Consider the following 18,516-nt stretch of genomic DNA (forward strand, 5'->3'; position numbering starts at 1 on the left):
AATGAAACTGAATCACTGTTTTTCACCAAATACAAAAGTAAATTCCAAGTGGATCCAGGACTTGGATGTTAGACCACAAACTATCAAATACTTAGAGGAAAATATTGGCAGAACTCTTTTCCACATAAATTTTAAAGACGTTTTCAATGAAACGAATCCAATTACAAAGAAGACTAAGGCAAGTATAAACCTATGGGAATACATCAAATTAAAAAGCTTCTTCACAGCAAAAGAAACCACTACCCAAACCAAGAGACCCCTCACAGAATGGGAGAAGATCTTTACATGCCATACATCAGATAAAAGTTTAATAACCAACATACATAAAGAGCTTGCCAGACTCAACAACAAGACAACAAATAACCCCATCCAAAAATGGGGGAGGACTTGGACAGAATATTCACCACAGGAGAGATCCAAAAGGCTGAGAAACACATGAAAAAATGCTCCAAGTCTCTGACTGTCAGAGAAATGCAAATCAAGACAACAATGAGATATCACTTCACTCCTGTGAGAATGTCATACATCAGAAAAAGTAACAGCAGCAAATGCTGGAGAGGGTGTGGGGACAAAGGAACCCTCCTGCACTGCTGGTGGGAATGTCAATGGGTCCAACCTCTGTGGAGAACAGTCTGGAGAACTCTCAGAAGGCTAGAAATGGACCTACCCTATGACCCTGCAATTCCCCTCCTGGGGATATATCCTAAGGAACTCAACACATCCATTCAAAAAGATCTGTGTACACACATGTTCTTGGCAGCACAGTTTGTAATAGCCAAAACCTGGAAGGAACCCCGGTGTCCAACAACAGATGAGTGGCTGAGCAAGTTGTGGTCTATATACACAATGGAATACTACTCAGCTATAAAAAATGGTGACTTCACCGTTTTCAGCTGATCTTGGATGAACCTTGAAAAAATCAAGTGAACTAAGTCAGAAACAGAAGGATGAATATGGGATGATCTCACTCTCAGGCCGAAGTTGAAAAACAAGATCAGAAAAGAAAACACAAGTAGGGGGTCGGGCGGTGGCGCAGTGGGTTAAGTGCATGTGGCAAAAAGCGCAGGGACTGGCTTAAGGATCCCGGTTCGAGCCCCCGGCTCCCCACCTGCAGGGGAGTCACTTCACAAGCGATGAAGCAAGTCTGCAGGTGTCTGTCTTTCTCTCTCCCATCTTCTCTTCCTCTCTCCATTTCTCTCTGTCCTATCCAACAGTGATGACATCATCATTAACAACAACAATAAAACAAGGGCAACAAAATAAATAATAATAAAACATTAAAAAAAAAAAAAGCAGGGGGTTGGGCGGTAGTGCAGCGGGTTAAGCGCACGTGGTTACAAACGCAAGGACCAGTGTAAGAATCCCAGTTCGAGCCCCAGGCTCCCCACCTGCAGGGGAGTCTCTTCACAGGCAGTGAAGCAGGTCTTCAGGTGTCTGTCTTTCTCTCCCCCCTCTGTATTCCGCATCTCTTTTGATTTCTCTCTGTCCTATCCAAGACAACGATAACAAAATATCAATAATCAATAACAAAAACAATAATAACTACAACAATAAAACAAGGGCAACAAAAGGGAAAAAGTTAAAAAATAATTAAAAAGCATATTATAAAATTCATATGGCAGGAACCCCACCCAGTATGTTCAACCAAATCTGTAAAAGGAGCAAGTTGGAAGACTGACACTTCTGATCTTAAAACTTAAAAATCGGGAGTCAGGCTGTAGCGCAGTGGGTTAAGCGCAGGTGGCGTAAAGCACAAGGACCGGCATAAGGATCCCGGTTCGAACCCCAGCTCCCCACCTGCAGGGAAGTCGCTTCATAGGCGGTGAAGCAGGTCTGCAGGTGTCTGTCTTTCTCTCCTCCTCTCTGTCTTCCCCTCCTCTCTCCATTTCTCTCTGTCCTATCCAACAACGACAACAACAATAATAACTACAACAATAAAACAACAAGGGCAACAAAAGGGAATAAATAAATAAAATAAATATTTTTAAAAAAAAACTTAAAAATCTACAGTAACCATAACAATGTAATATTGGCATTAGACCATTGGAAGAGAAAGCCCCAAAATAACCCTTGCATATATGGTCCAATGATATTTCAAGTGTGCCAAGATCCTGGAATAGAGAAAGGACAGTGTTTCAACAAACGGCACTGTGAAAAGTGGACATCCACATGCAAAACAGAGCATCTGGGTCTTTACCTAAAACCACATACAAAAGTGAACGTAAAATGGATTACAGACCTAAGTGTGAGACCCAAAACAGCGAACCCCTGAGAAGAAAGCACAGAAGAAAAACTTTACAGCATTGGATTTCTTGGACATGACAGAAGAAAGAAGGAAGAAAGGACAAAGTTAAGGTCAACAGAGTAAAGGCAACCAACATAAGGAGAGGAAATATTTGGAAATGTTCTGTCCAGTAGTGATTAAACAGTATTCAGAAAATACAGAACTCTCCTAAAACTCAACAAACTGAGAAGTGGCACAGGACTCCCGTAGGCATTGTATCGAAGCTACATATGCCAAGGGCCACAAAGGACAAGAAGCTGCTCCGCGTGACTGAGCGCTGGACACCTGCACACCAAGACTACAGCGAGACTCCACCCACAACCGCCAGGATGACTACCAGTGAGCTAAGGAAACACTGGGTGTGGGGAATCGCAGCGCTCATGTACTCCCAGCGGAAATGTGAAATGACATGGTCACCGTGGAGAACACTGTGATGGCCGCTCAAAAAACTAAACAGAATTATCGGGTGACCCGGCAATTCCACTGCTAGGTATATACCCCAATAACTGACAGCAGGGCCCCAAAGAAGTATCGTACCCCCAAGTTCACAGCAGTCTTATTCACAACTGCAAGCAGCCCAACATCCACTAAGGAATGGATGGAAGGTGAGAGTACAGCTCGGGCTAAAGCATTTGACTACGGGGTGAATGGGACAGTAGGCTTAAAAGAGACGACGTTTGAAAACTACTGTGACATGAGCAAATCTTTAGGGCACACTAACTGAAATGCGCCAGGCACGCAAAGACAAATCTCGGGGCCAGGCTGTGGTGCACCTGGTTAAATGCATATATTACAGTGTGCAAGGACATGGGTTCAAGCCCCTGGTCCCCACCTGCAGGAAGAGAAGCTTCATGAGTAGTGAAGCAGGGCTGCAGGTGTCTCTCAGTCTATCTCCGTTCCCTCTCAATTTCCGTCTCTATCCAATAATAAATAAATAAATAAAAGAGCAAAGTAATACATATACATGGCAAATCCCTTGGGTCAAGAGACAGCTTAACCAGTAAGTAGAGTGCACACCTTGTCATGTACAAGGGCCTGGGTTCAAGCCCTCAGCCACCAGGAGAGCATATGCACAGGGAAAGTTTCACAAGTGGCAAAGCAGCATACAGCATCTCTCCCTCTCCATGAGAGAGAGACGGGGGGGGGGGGTCTTAGAGCAGAAGACATACAGACGTAAAGCACCAGTGATAACACTGGTGGGAGGAAAAGTAAGACGACAAATACACTATGACCCACCTGCATGAGCTACTCGGAAAAATCAAAACCAGAGAGAACAGAATGGCAGCTGAGAGTATGGGGAGAACGAGGGTCACTGCTCACAGAATCTCCAGTCTATGGCACACTCAGTGGAGCACAAAGATGCAGGTTTAAGCCTCTGGTCCCCACCTGCAGAGAAGAAGCTTCACACGTGTGGTGGAGCAGTGCTGTAGGTCTACCCCCCCACCTACACACACACACACACACACACACACACACACACACACACTTCTCTGTTTCACCCTCTATCAAAGAAAAATGGTGGGAGAGGGAGCTGGCTGCTAGGATCAGCTAATTAAAAAAAACACCATTCCCACCACAAAAAGACTGTGTCCCATCCCAACCACCCATCTCCGGCCCCCCCCACCCCCACTCATTATATAGGGACTCATTAAATAGGGACTGAGCCCCAGAGATAACCCTGGTGTGTGTGTGGGGGGGGGGGGGGGGACTTCAATTTTTAAGGCCAGGGAGACAGCATAATGGTAATACAAAATATTTTCATGCCTGAGACTCTAAGGTCCTAGGTACAATCCCTGGCACCACTATAAACCACAGCTGAGCAGTGCTCTAGTTTAAAATAAAAGTAACAGGAGAATCTCAGTTTCAAGTGATAAGACTTGTTAGAGATGGATGGTGCTGATAGCTATGTAACAACATGACTGTCACTAGTTCCACTGAGTTGTACCCTTAAAATGGGTAGGAGGTGCCACTGTGGGTGGTAGTGGGCTTGCAGACAGGAGGTTCCAAGTTTGACCCGAGGGGGCCGGGCAGTGGTACACCGGGTTAAGTGCACAGAGTACAAAGCCCAAGTTTGATCCCAGCACCGTATGTGTAAAAGTGATGACTGATTCTTCTTCTCTCATTAATAAAAAATAATATTCTCTTAAACAAAAAAATGAATAAATGGTTAAGATGGTGAATTTTATGCTGAATGTATCACGTCACAATAATCCTTTAAAGAACCCAAGAGCTCCAGCTAACCTTCTCTGCACATATCACACAACTCCATTCACAAGAAATCACACAAAGTAGCTTGGCTTTAATGAGTCAGCCCTGCTGCTCAAATATGAGACTTGTGTTCAGAACAGCAAGATCTTCCCAAAACGAAGCCGTCTCTCAACTGCTAATAGGAGCCCTTAGCTCAATAGATCAGAAAGGGCAAACTGAGGTGGGCAGAGCAGATAGCCAGGTCCACACTAAAGCAGAACAAAGGGTGACAACAACAGAGTCCCACAGAACTTCCTCTTCTAAGGAAGACCCAGAAACCCCTTCACAGAGACCAGTACGCCCCCCACTGCTCAGGTGAGATCAGAGCCGAGCTAACTGGGCAGTGGTGCCCATCGGCCTGGCACGGAAGAAGCACAGGCCGCTCTGCCTCAGCATCACACTGCCCACTCTGGCTGCTCGCTGGCCCTCACCTGGCCTGCATCCAGCCTTTGGGCCAGAGAGGCTTGACCTCAGCATCCAGAAACGCCTTCACGCAGTCCTCCCAAGACTGGACCTTGTTCCTCTCCAGATCATAGCTCTCCAGTTTAATCTTCACCACTTGGCAGAGCAGCTCCCTGAGGAGTAGGGAGAAGTCAGAAACTTCAAACGACCCCAAATGCTGCTTCAAGGTTTCAATCATGTGCTTTCAGCAGCCCTGATTAAAGTGAACGACTCTAACCTTCGTCAGAAATACGGGACCACGCTCAGACACTGGCCCCACAAACCCTCCAAGGAGGCAAGGTCCCAGTTTGGGCACACCTGATTTCATCAGTCCACTGGAACTTCTTCCGGGGTCCTGCTACCCGCTTGGCCCCCTTGTCTTCGTCTTCTTCCTCATCAGAACAAATCCGTTCTTTCTGCTCCTTGTCCTTCTCCTCTTCCTGCATCCTACAGAGTAAACAGAATCAAGTCAACACAAGAGAGCATGTCCTCCTGCTCACTACCCACCCCCCACCTGCCAGGGACTTGGAAAGTAAGGAAATGGTGGTCCGGGAGGTGGAGCAATGGGTAAAGTATCGGACTCTCAAGCATGAGGTCCTGAGTTCAATCCCTGGCAGCACCAGAGTAATGTGTACCAGAGTAATGTCTGGTTCTGTCTCTCTCCTCCTATCTTTTGGATGAATAAATAAATAAAATCTTTAAAAAGGGGGGCCAGGTGGTGGCACACCTGGTTGAGTGCACATTTTACAATGCGCAAGGACCAGGGCTCGAGCCCCCAGTCCCCACCTGCAGGGGGAAAGCTTTGCAAGTGGTGAAGCAGGGCTGCAGGTGTCTCTGTCTCTCTCCCTCTCTATCACCCCTACCTCTTGATTTCTGGCTGTCTCTACCCAATAAATAAAGCTAATCAAAACAAAAGTTTTTTTTAAAAGAAAGTAAGGGGAGTCGGGTGGTGACACAGCAGGTTAAGCGCGTGTGTTGCAAAGTGCAAGGATACTGGTTTGAGCCCCCGGCTCCCCCACCTGCAGGGGAGTCGCTTCACAGGCAGTAAAGCAGGTCTGCAGGTGTCTGTCTTTCTCTCCCCCTCTGTCTTCCCGTCCTCTCTCCATTTCTTTTTTTTTTCCTCTCTCCATTTCTCTCTGTCCTATCCAACAACGACGTTAATAACAACAACAATAATAACTACAACAATGTTAAACAACAAGGGTAACAAAAGGGAAAAATAAATATTTTTAAAAATTAAAAAAAAAAGAAAGTAAGAACATGCTCAAGAACCCAGAGTCCCACTCAGAAATGTAAGTGAACAGTGACAGAAAGATGGAAGGAGAAGAGATGGAGCAGGAGAATGGCGAAGGCCACACTTACTTAACCACCACCTTGGCTTGGGTGTGTGCCTGGCATTCATCCTGGTACTTGGTCATCTGCTCTGGCATTACCCTGCCAATTGCTTCCTTCAGCTTCTGGAGAGGATCCTTCAGTCGACCTCCCTGCAGAGAGCAGGACACACTGTAAGTCTGGTCTACGTGTTCCCCCCCACACCGAGGATGCAATCTTGGCACAGAGGCGCTGGCTGCAGCAACAGACGTGATGTCACCCGTCTGCTCTGGGCCCGGAAGCCAAAGCACCCACCTGGTCGTAGAGGTGCAGCTTCCGAGCGCGCTTAAGCAGAGCGTCCTTGCTGCAGGGCAGGAATGAAGCCAAGTAGGCATACACCCCAGAGCGGACTTGGCTATTCAACTCTCGCGTCTGCACCTCTATGCTGGAGAACAGAACAGAGTTGTCACTGGCCTGCAACATGCTGCAAGTTCTCTCGGCAGAGGGGAAAGCGAGGTGCCCGGGAGGCAGGCGAGACCTCCCATCTGCCACACAATTCAACTGCGTGGCCCAGGGAGCAGATCACTAGCAAGTCACCACACACTGCAGCCCCCAACTAATGAGCTTGGCTAGGCAAAGCGGATCCCCGCGATTAAGTTAAAGACAAGACTGAGCCAACTGTCCAAAATGGAAAGGACTGAGGTCTTGGGGTGGGCAGGAATCCGTGTCAGCACTGTTTCCCTTTGGCCCAGGCCCCAGTTCTAGTCATGACTGTGAAGCCAGGGGAATCACGGGCCTGCCATTTCCCCCTCTAGGAAGCAGAAAAGGATTCCCTTCAACCCTGGAGTTCTGAGTATCCAGTACACTCAGTGGGCTCCCTGCCGACACACCTGCAGCCTGTGCTGATCCTCAACGCTCCACATGGCCCGCGCCTCCCTGCCCTTTGCCCAGCCAACCCAGACGCTGACCAGGCAGAGTCACTGGCTAGAACTCTGCCGTGTCCTGACAACCATGCTTACGTGTGACAAGACTGAGCGAGCCAACACGCTTCCTCTGCCGCAGGGCAGCTGGGAGAAGAGCCGGCAGGGCTGCAGGGCAGCACTCACAGAACCCTGCCTGTATCTTTAAGCATGGACTGTTTCACTTTTCATCTGACCCTACAGTTAGCTGCTGTCTCAAAGGCCGGGGCATCCGGACAAGGTGTGAGCAGATGACAGACACCGAGGCTGGCAGTGCCGAGAGCAGAAGGGACAGGAGGACCCAGAAGCACAATCTGGGGCTGCACCAAACTGAGCTCACTTTTTTGGATTCAGAGGCAGGCAAGCAGCACCCCTCCCCCCTCTCCTTTTCATCTCATCTGTGCTATGAAGTACTCTCTCAAGAGGTGACGGGCCCCAACAATGCCTACCAGCTTAAAGCAGGTGAGTATTTGTATATTCCCACCACACTCACCCCCTGCTCCTCCAATTCCAGGTCATTTTTAAAGAGCGCAGCAACAAGAAAAACCACGTAGGCTTTTGTTCATGGGCGGTCAGCTTTGCAGCTGAAGCACACTCCTGTTCCCCGGGCCTGCTTGGCCCAAGCACGGATGGCAGCAGCAGAGACGAAGAAGCAGAAGGTACTCACTCTAGCAGGATGCCGTTAATATCCTGGGTGAAGAACTTCTGTCTGCTCTCTCCTTCAGCAACTCTAGCAGCCTGGTTCACAGCAGATAAGAACAGCCGTTAGTGCTCTTGCCCGCACGGCCCTCACAGTCACCGCAGGCAGCAGCACACCTGCCCTGCTGATTAAACCCTGGCCTTGCCCTGCCTGCCACAGCTCCAGTTCCAGCATCAGGCCACCTCTGCTCACTCAATGCTCCAGAATTCCTACTCTTTCAAATGCTGCCAAAGTGTCTATGGATGGCCCATTCTTGCCAGGACTTGAAACAAGTTACATAATGGATAACCAGAGTTTTCAAAGCAATCATGTTGCGCTGTCAGCCTCCTGTGCCCGGCTGTGACCTGGGCCGTGACCTGGAATTCCCATATGTCTATGATACAGAAAAACACAAGAACCCCATGGGGGCCCAGGAGGTGGCTCAGTGGGTAAAGCATAGGCCAGAGCTGGTGTGAGGCCCTGGGGTTTGATCCCTGGCACCGCATAACAGCACTGTGGGAACTTGTAGAGAGTGCTTCAGGGACGGGAGAGGGGTGCTATCCTTGCTTCTCTCTAAAAATATGCTGTGATACTTGGGCTGGGACTGCAGGAGAGAAAGCATACTGGTTACATAAAAAGACCTACAAACCCAAGGCTCTACAGTCCCGAGTTCAATCCCCAGACCACCCACCATAAGACTGAGTGGAGAAGTGATCTGGTAAAACAACAACTAAATGACCGGGCCCAGATAGACAGCTCAGCAGTGGAGTGCCTGCCTTGTATAAGCCTCTGAGTTTGGTCCCTGGGCCTTATGAGATGCAGAACTGCAGTGGTCATAGAAAATGTCTTTCAAGCCTGAGGCACCAAAGGCCCAGGTTCAATCCCCAGCACCACCATAAGCCAGAGCTTAGAAGAGGTCTGGCAAAAATAAATAAATAAATAAACAAATAAATAAATAAATGAGATGCAGTCAGATAGTTCACCTGAATAGTACCTGCTTAGTCATGTACACGTCCCAGGTTCAAACCAAGCCCCTACTGTACTGGAGGAAGCTTCAGCGCTTCTGTCTGTCTCTTTCTAACTGAAAAAGGTCAACCTGGAGCAGTGAAGGATCAAAGACAAAAAAAAAAAAAAAAAAGTGCAGTTATTACTGGTGGGGAACGTGGCAGCTGTGGGTGTTCATACCCCAGACTCCTGGTTCAGTCCCTAGCAGAGCATGTATTAGATAAAGGAGAGTTCTGGCTCCTCTCTCTCTCTCTCTCTCTCATAGTCATAAATAAAAGTTCAGAGGCGGAGGGTGTGGAGAACAGTAAGGAAGAGCGAGCCCCGGCTTACTGGAAGCCCATCTCTCCCATGAGGTCCATGCCAAGTCTCGGCCTCCAGTGTGATTCCAGCACTCCCCAAAGAACTGCTCTTTCACTTCTGAAAAGTCTAGCCATCCCTTTGCCCATCCACTTGGCCACTGATAACATCACTCTGCTTGGCCCTGCAGTGCCTTATGTTTATGCCTACTGGTCTGTGCATGTAGCGAGCACATGAGGAATCAGAACTGCATCTTACTGGCCGACGTTATTTCCCAGAGCTGCTCAGGAAGCACCAGGCGAATGAGTGGGTGAGCAGAGAATGAGCACGTACTGCCGAAAGACTGCAGACTAGAGGCCAAGCCGAACTCCCCAATGCAGCTGCAAAGGATAAGCAAAATGCATGCTTCTGCAGCTCCCTCGGCTAGAGGACTGTGCAGAGGTCGGAGATGAAAGGGGACGAAGGGGTGAACAGGGACAGAACAGAGAAATGGGCGGCTAAACCATTCACCTGCCATTTCTCATAACTTGCAAAAGACTTAGAATCCCACCTGATACTTGTTAAGTAATGTATGATTTTAGCAGGAGAAAAAATAAAATTGAGGGCAGGGTAGATAGCATAATGGTTATGTAAACAGACTCTTATGCCTGAGGCTCCAAAGCATCAGGTTCAATCCCCTGCACCACCATAAGCCAGAGCTGAGCAGTGCTCTGGTAAAATAAAATAAAATAAAATAAAATAAAATAAAATAAAATAAAATAAAATAAAATAAAATTGAGCAGTGCGTGCCCATCACTTATACACTGCTAGCTGTAAGATCTACCAGTGGGAGTGAGGCGGGAGCGCAGCAGGTTATGTGTATGTAGCGTGAAGCGCAAGGACCGGCGTAAGGATCCCAGTTCGAGCCCCTGACTCTCTACCTGCAAGACAGTCGCTTCACAGGTAGTGAAGCAGGTCTGGAGGTGTCATTCATTTCTAAAAAATGAATGAATGAAGAGTTCAAACTCTGTAAGTTAAATGGACACCCTGGTATCTGTTTCTCTTCTCAGTATTATTCCCATTTCTGCTCAGCTGAGGTGGGCCAAAACAGACCTGGGTCATGTGCACAGACCCAGATGAGCCACTGCCAACCCACATCAAGACAAGAGCATGAAGGAGCCACACGCCTGAGCCGCCCACAGCCAAGACAAATGGCAAAGTCAAGGTGCAGTTAGAGAAGCCTGGGCAAGGCCAGCAAATGATGCCCCTGGATTCTGTGGGGCCCACAGAATGTGCAGCACAAGGGGGCCAGGAGTGAAGGAGCAGCTCGTGTGATAAGAAAGGCGTACACACACTGCTGGACAGCCGGTCACCCACTGAGAAGTTCCTGGAGTGACTCTAAGTGTACGCAGCCACAAGGGCGAGCCCAGGCAGGGCCTGAGGAGGAATCGCTCAATTTAGCTGCAAAGCCAGGAAACACAAACCTGTTTGAAGCCACTAAATTCTGGGGTTGTTTTGTGTCCTCTAGGGTCAAGATTAAAATGTAAGCAATTTTCTTCCTCTCTCATTTGAAATGGTTTGCATAATAAAACACGTCTTTAAAAGGGGAGAGAAGAGAGGCAGGGACAGAAAAGTCAGGTGCATGCAGTACTGCTAAGCTTATGCTTATAGACACATTTAATTCAACTGTTTTCTTTGTCACTGGGGTTAATGCAGACCTGGCACCTGCATGACTCCACCATTTCCAGTAGCTTTTTTTTTTTTTTAATTAAATAGAGGGCAAGAGGTAGAGAGGGAGAGGCAGCGAGGACAGACACAGCTCCACAGCTCATAAGCCTCCCTCTGCCCCCAGCATGGGGGTCAGGAGTTTGAGCCTAGGTCCTCACAAGTAAGATATGTGCACTCTACCATGTGAGCTGCCACCCTGCCCCTCAACTTTCCTGTAAATAAAGTTTTATTTATAATTTACGAGACGACCAAAGCACTGCTCAGCCCTGGCATAAGCTGGTGTCAGGGACTAAACCTTCGATGTCTGGGGTCTCAGACACACAAATTCTGTGCTTGAAGAGGATAAGCTAGCTCCCTGGTCCTAATTCGAATTTTTGAAATGCAAAGTCCAGTTTGATCTCAGACAAGAATCCTTTTTAAGGGTCCAAATCTTCACATATGGCTTTGGGGATGATATTCCGCTTTTTGTGCACTTAAGCACTGTCTCCTTGGGAGAACTAACCTTTCCAGCAGATGTGGGTGGGAGGGAGATCTGGATCGGAAGGCCCCAATACTCTAAGCCCAAGGCCCTGGTGGGAACAGAGCCCCTGGGGGCCCTCTGGGGAGACATGAGGCAGCTTGCTAAATTAAGCCTTCTTTTTCATGCATCCACTAAAAATAATAAGGGCTGGGAGTCAGGGGGTATCACAGCGGGTTAAGCACAGGTGGCGCAAAGCGCAAGGACCAGCGTAAAGATCCTGGTTCGAGCCCCCGGCTCCCCACCTACAGAGGAGTCACTTCACAAGCGTTGAAGCAGGTCTGCAGGTGTCTGTCTTTTCTCCTCCTTTTTGTCTTCCCCTCCTCTCTCCATTTCTCTCTGTCCTATCCAACAACAATGACATCAGTAACAACAACAACACTAACTACAACAATAAAACAAAGGCAAAAAAGGGGAATAAATAAATATTTTTTAAAAATCTTAAGTTTTGTGATATACTTATTTAGTGAAGAAAGCAGGAAACAAATTATTCACAACTATATTTACGACTGCATAAATAATATACACAGGCTGGAAAGGAATATGTGAATTAAACTTCAGATTGCTGAAGTGATGGGTGAGTCCCCCTTGGCAATTCCATTTCCAGAGTTTCTTACTGCTGTTATGAGAAGGGTGATAGCTGAAGTGTCAATGTCACTTCTCAACACAGTCTTTTCAGACCGGTTTGTTCATCTGTCTCTGACACCCTGTCCCCCCAGCACACAAGCCTACCTCACCTACGGTTATCCTAAGCCTGTACCCAGTGTGCCTAAGAGGTGAGCCTGCTTAGTGCCCACCCAGTGGACTCCAGAAAGTGAGGCTTTCTTGAATCATAACCCAACAATGTCATGTTATGCCACTTTGTTTTGACTAAACCTGTCCATCTGTCCCAACAAGCGAAATAAGGAGTGAGAGTTACCAGACTATGACACAGCCTACAGTGGAATAGTGACACATTCAAAGAATCATTCCGAGTTTTATCTAAAAAACAACTGGCCACTGCCACATAAAGCTGACTCCAGACTTTCAGAAGCTACAAAATGGTTTGGTTACAACCAGAAGGTTAAAAAAAACAAGGATCAATGTTGTTGTTTAACACAAATTTGACTGAAAACAGGACAGTTTGCTCAAGCATACCAAGTCCGGGTTCAACTGCTCCCACCTTCATGTCCTACATTAAAAGATATTCTGACTCTCAAAAGGATACATCACTTCCATCTTGACTTGCTTATAGAATACTCGTGTCCTGCACTGTACACAGGCTCATAAGGATATTCCAGGAATCTGAATAAAGTGCTTGACTGAATTCATTTCAGCATTCAAATGTTTTGGAAATGAGAGGATCATCTCTAACAGTGGTTAACATCAACCCTGCCCTACAGCACTAGGCGACTACAAAACCCTGGAAGAATCCCTGGTTTAAAACATGTGTTACAGAGTCTAAAGGCCACTGGGGCTGCAAGCTGTGCTACTACTCAAGGCAAAATGTTACTGGAACTAAAAGGTAAATGGAAATGTCATTGTAATGAGTGACCCCTCAACATCTTTCTCAACTGACAATTCACAGGGCTCCAGGGATCAACTCTCAGTGGCAGGGAAACAGCAGCAAAGGCCACCATACTCTGGAGGCTCTGGATGTTTTGAATGGGGTGCACACAACATTTAGGGATCAGCTCCTTGCCGACCAAATGTGGCCATCCCTGGGATCACCACAAACACTGACGATGCTCAGGTTCAGGGAGCGACTAAAACCCAGGGGAGGTTGAGGCCTAGCTCAATGTCAGAGCACAGGACTTGCATACCTGAGGCTCCAGGTTCAATCCTCGGCACCACCATGAATCAGAGCTGAGCAGCACTCTGTTCTATCTACCTAGCTCTCATAAATATAAATAAGACTTAAAAATAACGTAAAACCCAACAACAATTAAGCATAGGCTCAGTAACCTATGTCTGTAAGCTTATGTCCATTTTTTTTTTTTTGCCTCCAGGGTTATTGCTGGGGCTTGGTGCCTGCACTACAAATCCACACTGCTCCTGGAGGCTATTTTTCCACTTTTGTTGCCCTTTTTATCACTGTTGTTATTATTACTGTCACTGTTAGATAGGACACAGAGAAATGGAGAGAGGAGGGGAAGACAGAGAGGGGGAGAGAAAGATAGATACCTGCAGACCTGCTTCACCACTTGTGAAGTGACCCATCTGCAGGTGGGGAGTCAGGGGCTTGAACCAGGATCCTTATGCCGGTCTGTGTGCTTCACGCCATGTGCGCTTAACTCTCTGTGCTAAAGCCCTGTCCCCCAGCTTATGGGAATTTTCCAGAGTACTGGGAAGATGGATCTTTGCCTCCAATACCTACTGCCAACACCAGCGTCAGCCCATGGCACACAGGAAAAACAGTCTGTGCACCAGGGACTGACAGGCAGGAAACGCAAAGAGGAAAACCTCTCCAGGACAGAATAAATTTTCCAGGAGTTAAAAAACCACAAAAGGCCTCAGAGCAGTGTCCAAGGGACACCACTCACACTGCCCCTGCCCAGGGAGGAAGAGCTCGGGGAAGCATACACAGAAAGTGCCAACTCTCTAGGGTGCAGGCTGGGCAGCAGGCTCCACGCTATGCGGAGCCAGTGCCAATCTGCCCAAACCGCTTCCAGGGAAGGCCGGCCGCACTGTCACCATACCTGAGCCAGCTCCTTAACTCGCTTCTCCAAGGGCGCAGGCAGGCCTTCGGGGAGGGAAGAGGGCTGCCTGAATTCCTGGTCCAGCCCCACGCCGAGGGAGTCGCTCTCGTCACCCATATCATGAAAGGGGCTTCCTTCTGGAGACTCACTGAGCAGCTGTTCCAAGTCCAAGTCTGTCAGTGAGTCCATGGCAGAGGCTGCCTGGAGCAAGTCCTTGTCTGAAGCGGAGCCAAAGAGAGACAGCAAAGGGTCCGAGGTGCCCTCCAGTTCCCGCAGGCCCTGAGCTTCAGCCGGGGAGACAGCCACAGGCTTGTGCTCCTCGTCCTTCTTCTTCTGAGCCTCTTTCTCCTTCTGAAATTTCTTCAGCATCTCTTTCACGCTCAGAGCCCCAGAGTATTTCTTTTTCTTCTTCTCCTTACTGGCATTTAGGGCTGTGAAGCTGCAAGGGGGAAAGTGGTTACTAAGGCTGCAGGCCAGCTCGAGAGGGAGTCACAGAGGGATTCCGCCCTGCTCCCAGTGCAATGGTCTCCAGGAACCTCAGTCACAACCCACCCACGTCATTCCTCCTCCCTCCTCGTGGCATAAGGAGCAACTTCTTGCCGAGACCAGCGTTTACAATTATGCAGGTTAGCAAACCAGTGTCCCATAAGACTAACGATCCGATGGGGTTTTAGACCCATTGCCAGGCTGGAATAGAAGGTTGCAAGGGGTGGGGGAAGGGAAGGAAACTACGCAAAGGAAGAAAGCAAGCACGGCAGCTTGGGGGAGATGCAGGTAGGCAAAGGAAAGAGGACCAGGAAGACAAAGGGAAGTGCAGAGACGAAGAGCTGGGGCAGAGCAGGGGTGCCCAGGAGGACGAGGAACAGCAGCAGTCGTGCAGTGACAGAAACAGCTGCCAGCACTGACAGCGAGACAGGCAGAGACGTGAAGGGCGGAAGGCCGGGCCCTGCCACCTCTTCTGAAGCTGAGAGGAGGCGAGTCAGCTCCCAGGGGTCCTGCCCCAGCTGCTCAGATATCGTTCTAGCAAAGGAGCCGCTGCCTCTCACCCGGCTTTGGAAAACTTGGACTTTTTCGATTTCTTCTCCTTGTCATATGTGTCATCTTTTTTCTTCTTCTTTATCTTCTCACCACCTTCCTTCAACTTCCGCTTCTGAGAATTAAAGATAAGCACAGTTACAGGGCTCCCCTCCTCAGGGAGCCAGTGCACGAGACAGAATGGCCTTGCTCCCTCGGCACGTCCCAAGAGCTGCCGGATTCCTCCGTGAGCAGAAGCCACATGCCGCACAGCACCCACACCGAGACGCCTCCTGCAACAGTTGGGGCTGAGGCGACAGAGGCCCCTGTGCAGTCTGAGACCTTTTCACTCTGAGATGAGCGGCACGTGGACCCTACTCCTCTTTCCAAGCACAGAGGCGAGACTAAGTGGTGCCAGGGAGACGCACAGTGGCAGCACACAGGACTTGCATGCAACAAGTCCGGGGCTCAACTGATTCCCCAGCACCACCAACAGCCACAGCCAAGTGATATTCTGGCATGTAAGAAAATTTACTGGAATTGGGAGTCAGGAGGTAGCGCAATGGGTTAAGCGCACATGGCGCAAAGCGCAAGGACCGGTGTAAGCCAGTTTGAGCCCCCGGCTCCCCACCTGCAGGGGGTCGCTTCACAGGTGGTGAAGCAGGTCTGCAGGTGTCTATCTTTCTCCCCACCTCTGTCTTCCCCTCCTCTCTCCATTTCTCTCTGTCCTGTCTGGCAGCAACAACATCAATAACAGCAGTAATAATAACTACAACAACAATAAAAAACAACAAGGGCAACAAAAGGGAAAATAAGCAAATATATATATATATACATATAAAGAAGTTTACTGTAACTGACCCGAAGGTCAGCTTCCACTGGATGACAGCTCTGGGGAGAAGTCCTCCGCACAGCCACAGAAAAGACAAAGCAGGGTAGCTGCAAACTCCCCTCACCCCACACCCATCACTGTCCTCAGCACTGGTGTGACCAGTGGACTGTCAGCTACAGCACAGCTCACGCCTCCCACCTGAGTCAGCCGACACCATGTGCACCGGCCAGTTGCCCACTAATCTTCCAAGGTCGCGTTAAAGAAATGAAGGACTTCTGAAGTCTGAAAGCAAGCAGTATGCTAACCTTTGGGGACTTTTTCTTCTTTTCTTTAATGAAGTCATCCTCTGATTCTGATGCCTGTCTGAACTGCAGGGTCCCCGAGTTAATATAAAATCCTCCATACTTTGTAGTCAAAGAAGCAGGAACAAGCTCATCATACTAAGGAAGGGAGAGATGAGGGTCAGAGGTCAGCTCACCAAGCTCGGGTGCCACAGTCCAAAGGTGCAAGTGAGCACGGACAGAGCTGTGACTGCATTTCTCTGCCACAGTTGAGAGAGCAAGCTACCTCTTTCTTGTCAACCTGGAGTGCCTGACTGCACGGTGTTTGGGGCGGGCCTGCCCATCATTTTCACATGGGGGACATGACCCAGAAAAGGATGTCACCACCTCTCACCGGTGACACTCTCCCCCTCACCCTGGGGTCACGCCCACATTGACTCTACCCCATCCGGCCACTATCAGGAGGAGGTCAGGCAGGGTGGGTCTGCCATGCAACAACCTTATGCACTTACCGCCTCAGAATTATCGATGAAGGAATCGGATTCATCATAACCGTACCCCATGTCAATCAAGTCCTGCATTCTGTCTTTTCTGCGTTTCTTTCCACCCTGAAATTTAAAAGTAGTATGTCACATACTTTTTTTTTTTTCTTTCCTCCAGGGTTATTGCTGGGCTCGGTGCCTGCACCATGAATCCACCGCTCCTGGAGGCCATTTTTTCCCCCTTTTGTTGCCCTTGTTGTTGTAGCCTCGCTGTGGCTATCATTATTGCCATTGTTGATGTTGTTTGTTGTTGGATAGGACAGAGAGAAATGGAGAGAGGAAGGGAAGACAGAGAGGGGGAGAGAAAGACAGACACCTGCAGACCTGCTTCACCGCCTGTGAAGCGACCCCCCTGCAGGTGGGAAGCCGGGGGCTTGAACCAGAATCCTTAGGCTGGTCCTTGCGCTTTGCGCCACATGCGCTTAACCCACTGCACCACCGCCCAACCCCCGTCACATACTTTTTAAAGATCATTTTTAGGGAGCCGGGAAGGGGCACACTGGGTTAAGTGCACATAGTACAAAGCCTAAGGACCTGCAAAGGATCCGGGTTCAAGCCCCGGCTCCCCACCCGCAGGGGGGTCGCTTTACAAGCAGTGAGGCAGGTCTGCAGGTGTCTGTCTTTCTCTCCCTCTATATCTCCTCCTTTCTCAACTTCTCTCTGTGTTATCCATCCAATGGGGGAAAAATGGCCTCTAGGAGCAGTGGATTCATAGTGCTGACTGAGCCCCAGTAATAACCTTCTAGGCAAAAAAAAAAGAAATCATTTTTATTTTTAAATGCCTTGAATGAAGAACTATACATGAGCTCTACATGTATAACATGCTTTAAATCTACCATCACGTGATGTCTTTGCTGCTCTTGTTGCCACCAGGGTTTTTGCACCTGCACAAGTTACCTCTCTTGGAGGACTCCTTTAGATAACGGATGAGAGACAGAGAAGGGGAGAGAGGAGAGACACTACAGCATTGTTCCACTGCTTATAAAGTGTCCCCTGTGGCTGGGGACTTGAACCCAGGTCCCTGCACATGATTAAGTGTGCACTCTACCAGGTGAGTTGGCTCCAGGCCCCAAAAAGCATGATTATTTTTAATACATAGAATTAGTTGTCGCCGTGAACTCCAGCAGCTAGTGATAAGTGGTTGTAAAGCACTAGGATGAACACACACACACATTTTCTACCCCTAAAGACCTTTTAAAATAGAACAGCTTTGTATCTGAATACAATGGTCTCATGCTCTGTATCAAAACAATTATTCTGAGACGTAATCATGGAAAAGGCCCTTCCCATTCACGCACTCACTCCACTCCAAACGCTGGCTGCTGCCCACATGCTTTTCCTGACCTTAACCCAGCTGGCTAAGAATCATACTCTTTCTCTCCAAGCTCTACCCCAGCATCCACGGTCCACACACAAACATGGAAATGTCTGAAAACCTCTCCTGCCCAGTGAGAGTCAAAGAAAGAAATCTTACATATTTTTCTTCAAACTTCCGTGCAAGGGTCTCCACTTTATGCCTTTCCTTCTCCTCATCATTGAGAGGATCTGAGAGATCTTTCTTCTGGAGAGGCAGATCATTCAATAAGTAAATAAATAACAACAACAAAAATCATTACTTTCACTGACTAAAACCATGTAACTGCATGACAGAAACTATATATCAGAAAATATAAAGCAGAATACATGTTACCTTCTGGACAGTGCATATGTTAGTTGCTTAAG

General features: G+C 48.4%; 1 protein-coding gene across 4 annotated transcripts in view; it reads right to left on the reverse strand.

Annotated features, from left to right (window-relative positions):
- The window catches only part of UBN1 (ubinuclein 1), a 44,800-nt gene that overhangs the window by 20,317 nt on the left and 5,967 nt on the right, over positions 1 to 18,516 (reverse strand). For 3 of the 4 annotated variants that reach the window (XM_060172438.1, XM_007522005.3, XM_060172436.1), the window contains exons 3-12: positions 18,269 to 18,355; positions 16,765 to 16,860; positions 16,277 to 16,411; positions 15,172 to 15,275; positions 14,126 to 14,564; positions 7,910 to 7,980; positions 6,599 to 6,728; positions 6,335 to 6,456; positions 5,291 to 5,419; positions 4,963 to 5,106 (exon numbers count right to left, since the gene is read on the reverse strand). In XM_060172438.1, coding sequence (XP_060028421.1) covers positions 4,963 to 5,106; positions 5,291 to 5,419; positions 6,335 to 6,456; positions 6,599 to 6,728; positions 7,910 to 7,980; positions 14,126 to 14,564; positions 15,172 to 15,275; positions 16,277 to 16,411; positions 16,765 to 16,860; positions 18,269 to 18,355 — 1,457 coding nt within the window. The remainder of the gene's footprint in view (positions 1 to 4,962; positions 5,107 to 5,290; positions 5,420 to 6,334; positions 6,457 to 6,598; positions 6,729 to 7,909; positions 7,981 to 14,125; positions 14,565 to 15,171; positions 15,276 to 16,276; positions 16,412 to 16,764; positions 16,861 to 18,268; positions 18,356 to 18,516) is intronic. The other variant, XM_060172437.1, reaches the window with a different exon arrangement.

The sequence above is a fragment of the Erinaceus europaeus genome, chromosome 15 (genome assembly GCF_950295315.1).
Source record: "Erinaceus europaeus chromosome 15, mEriEur2.1, whole genome shotgun sequence".
In the NCBI taxonomy this organism is placed as follows: Eukaryota; Metazoa; Chordata; class Mammalia; order Eulipotyphla; family Erinaceidae; genus Erinaceus; species Erinaceus europaeus.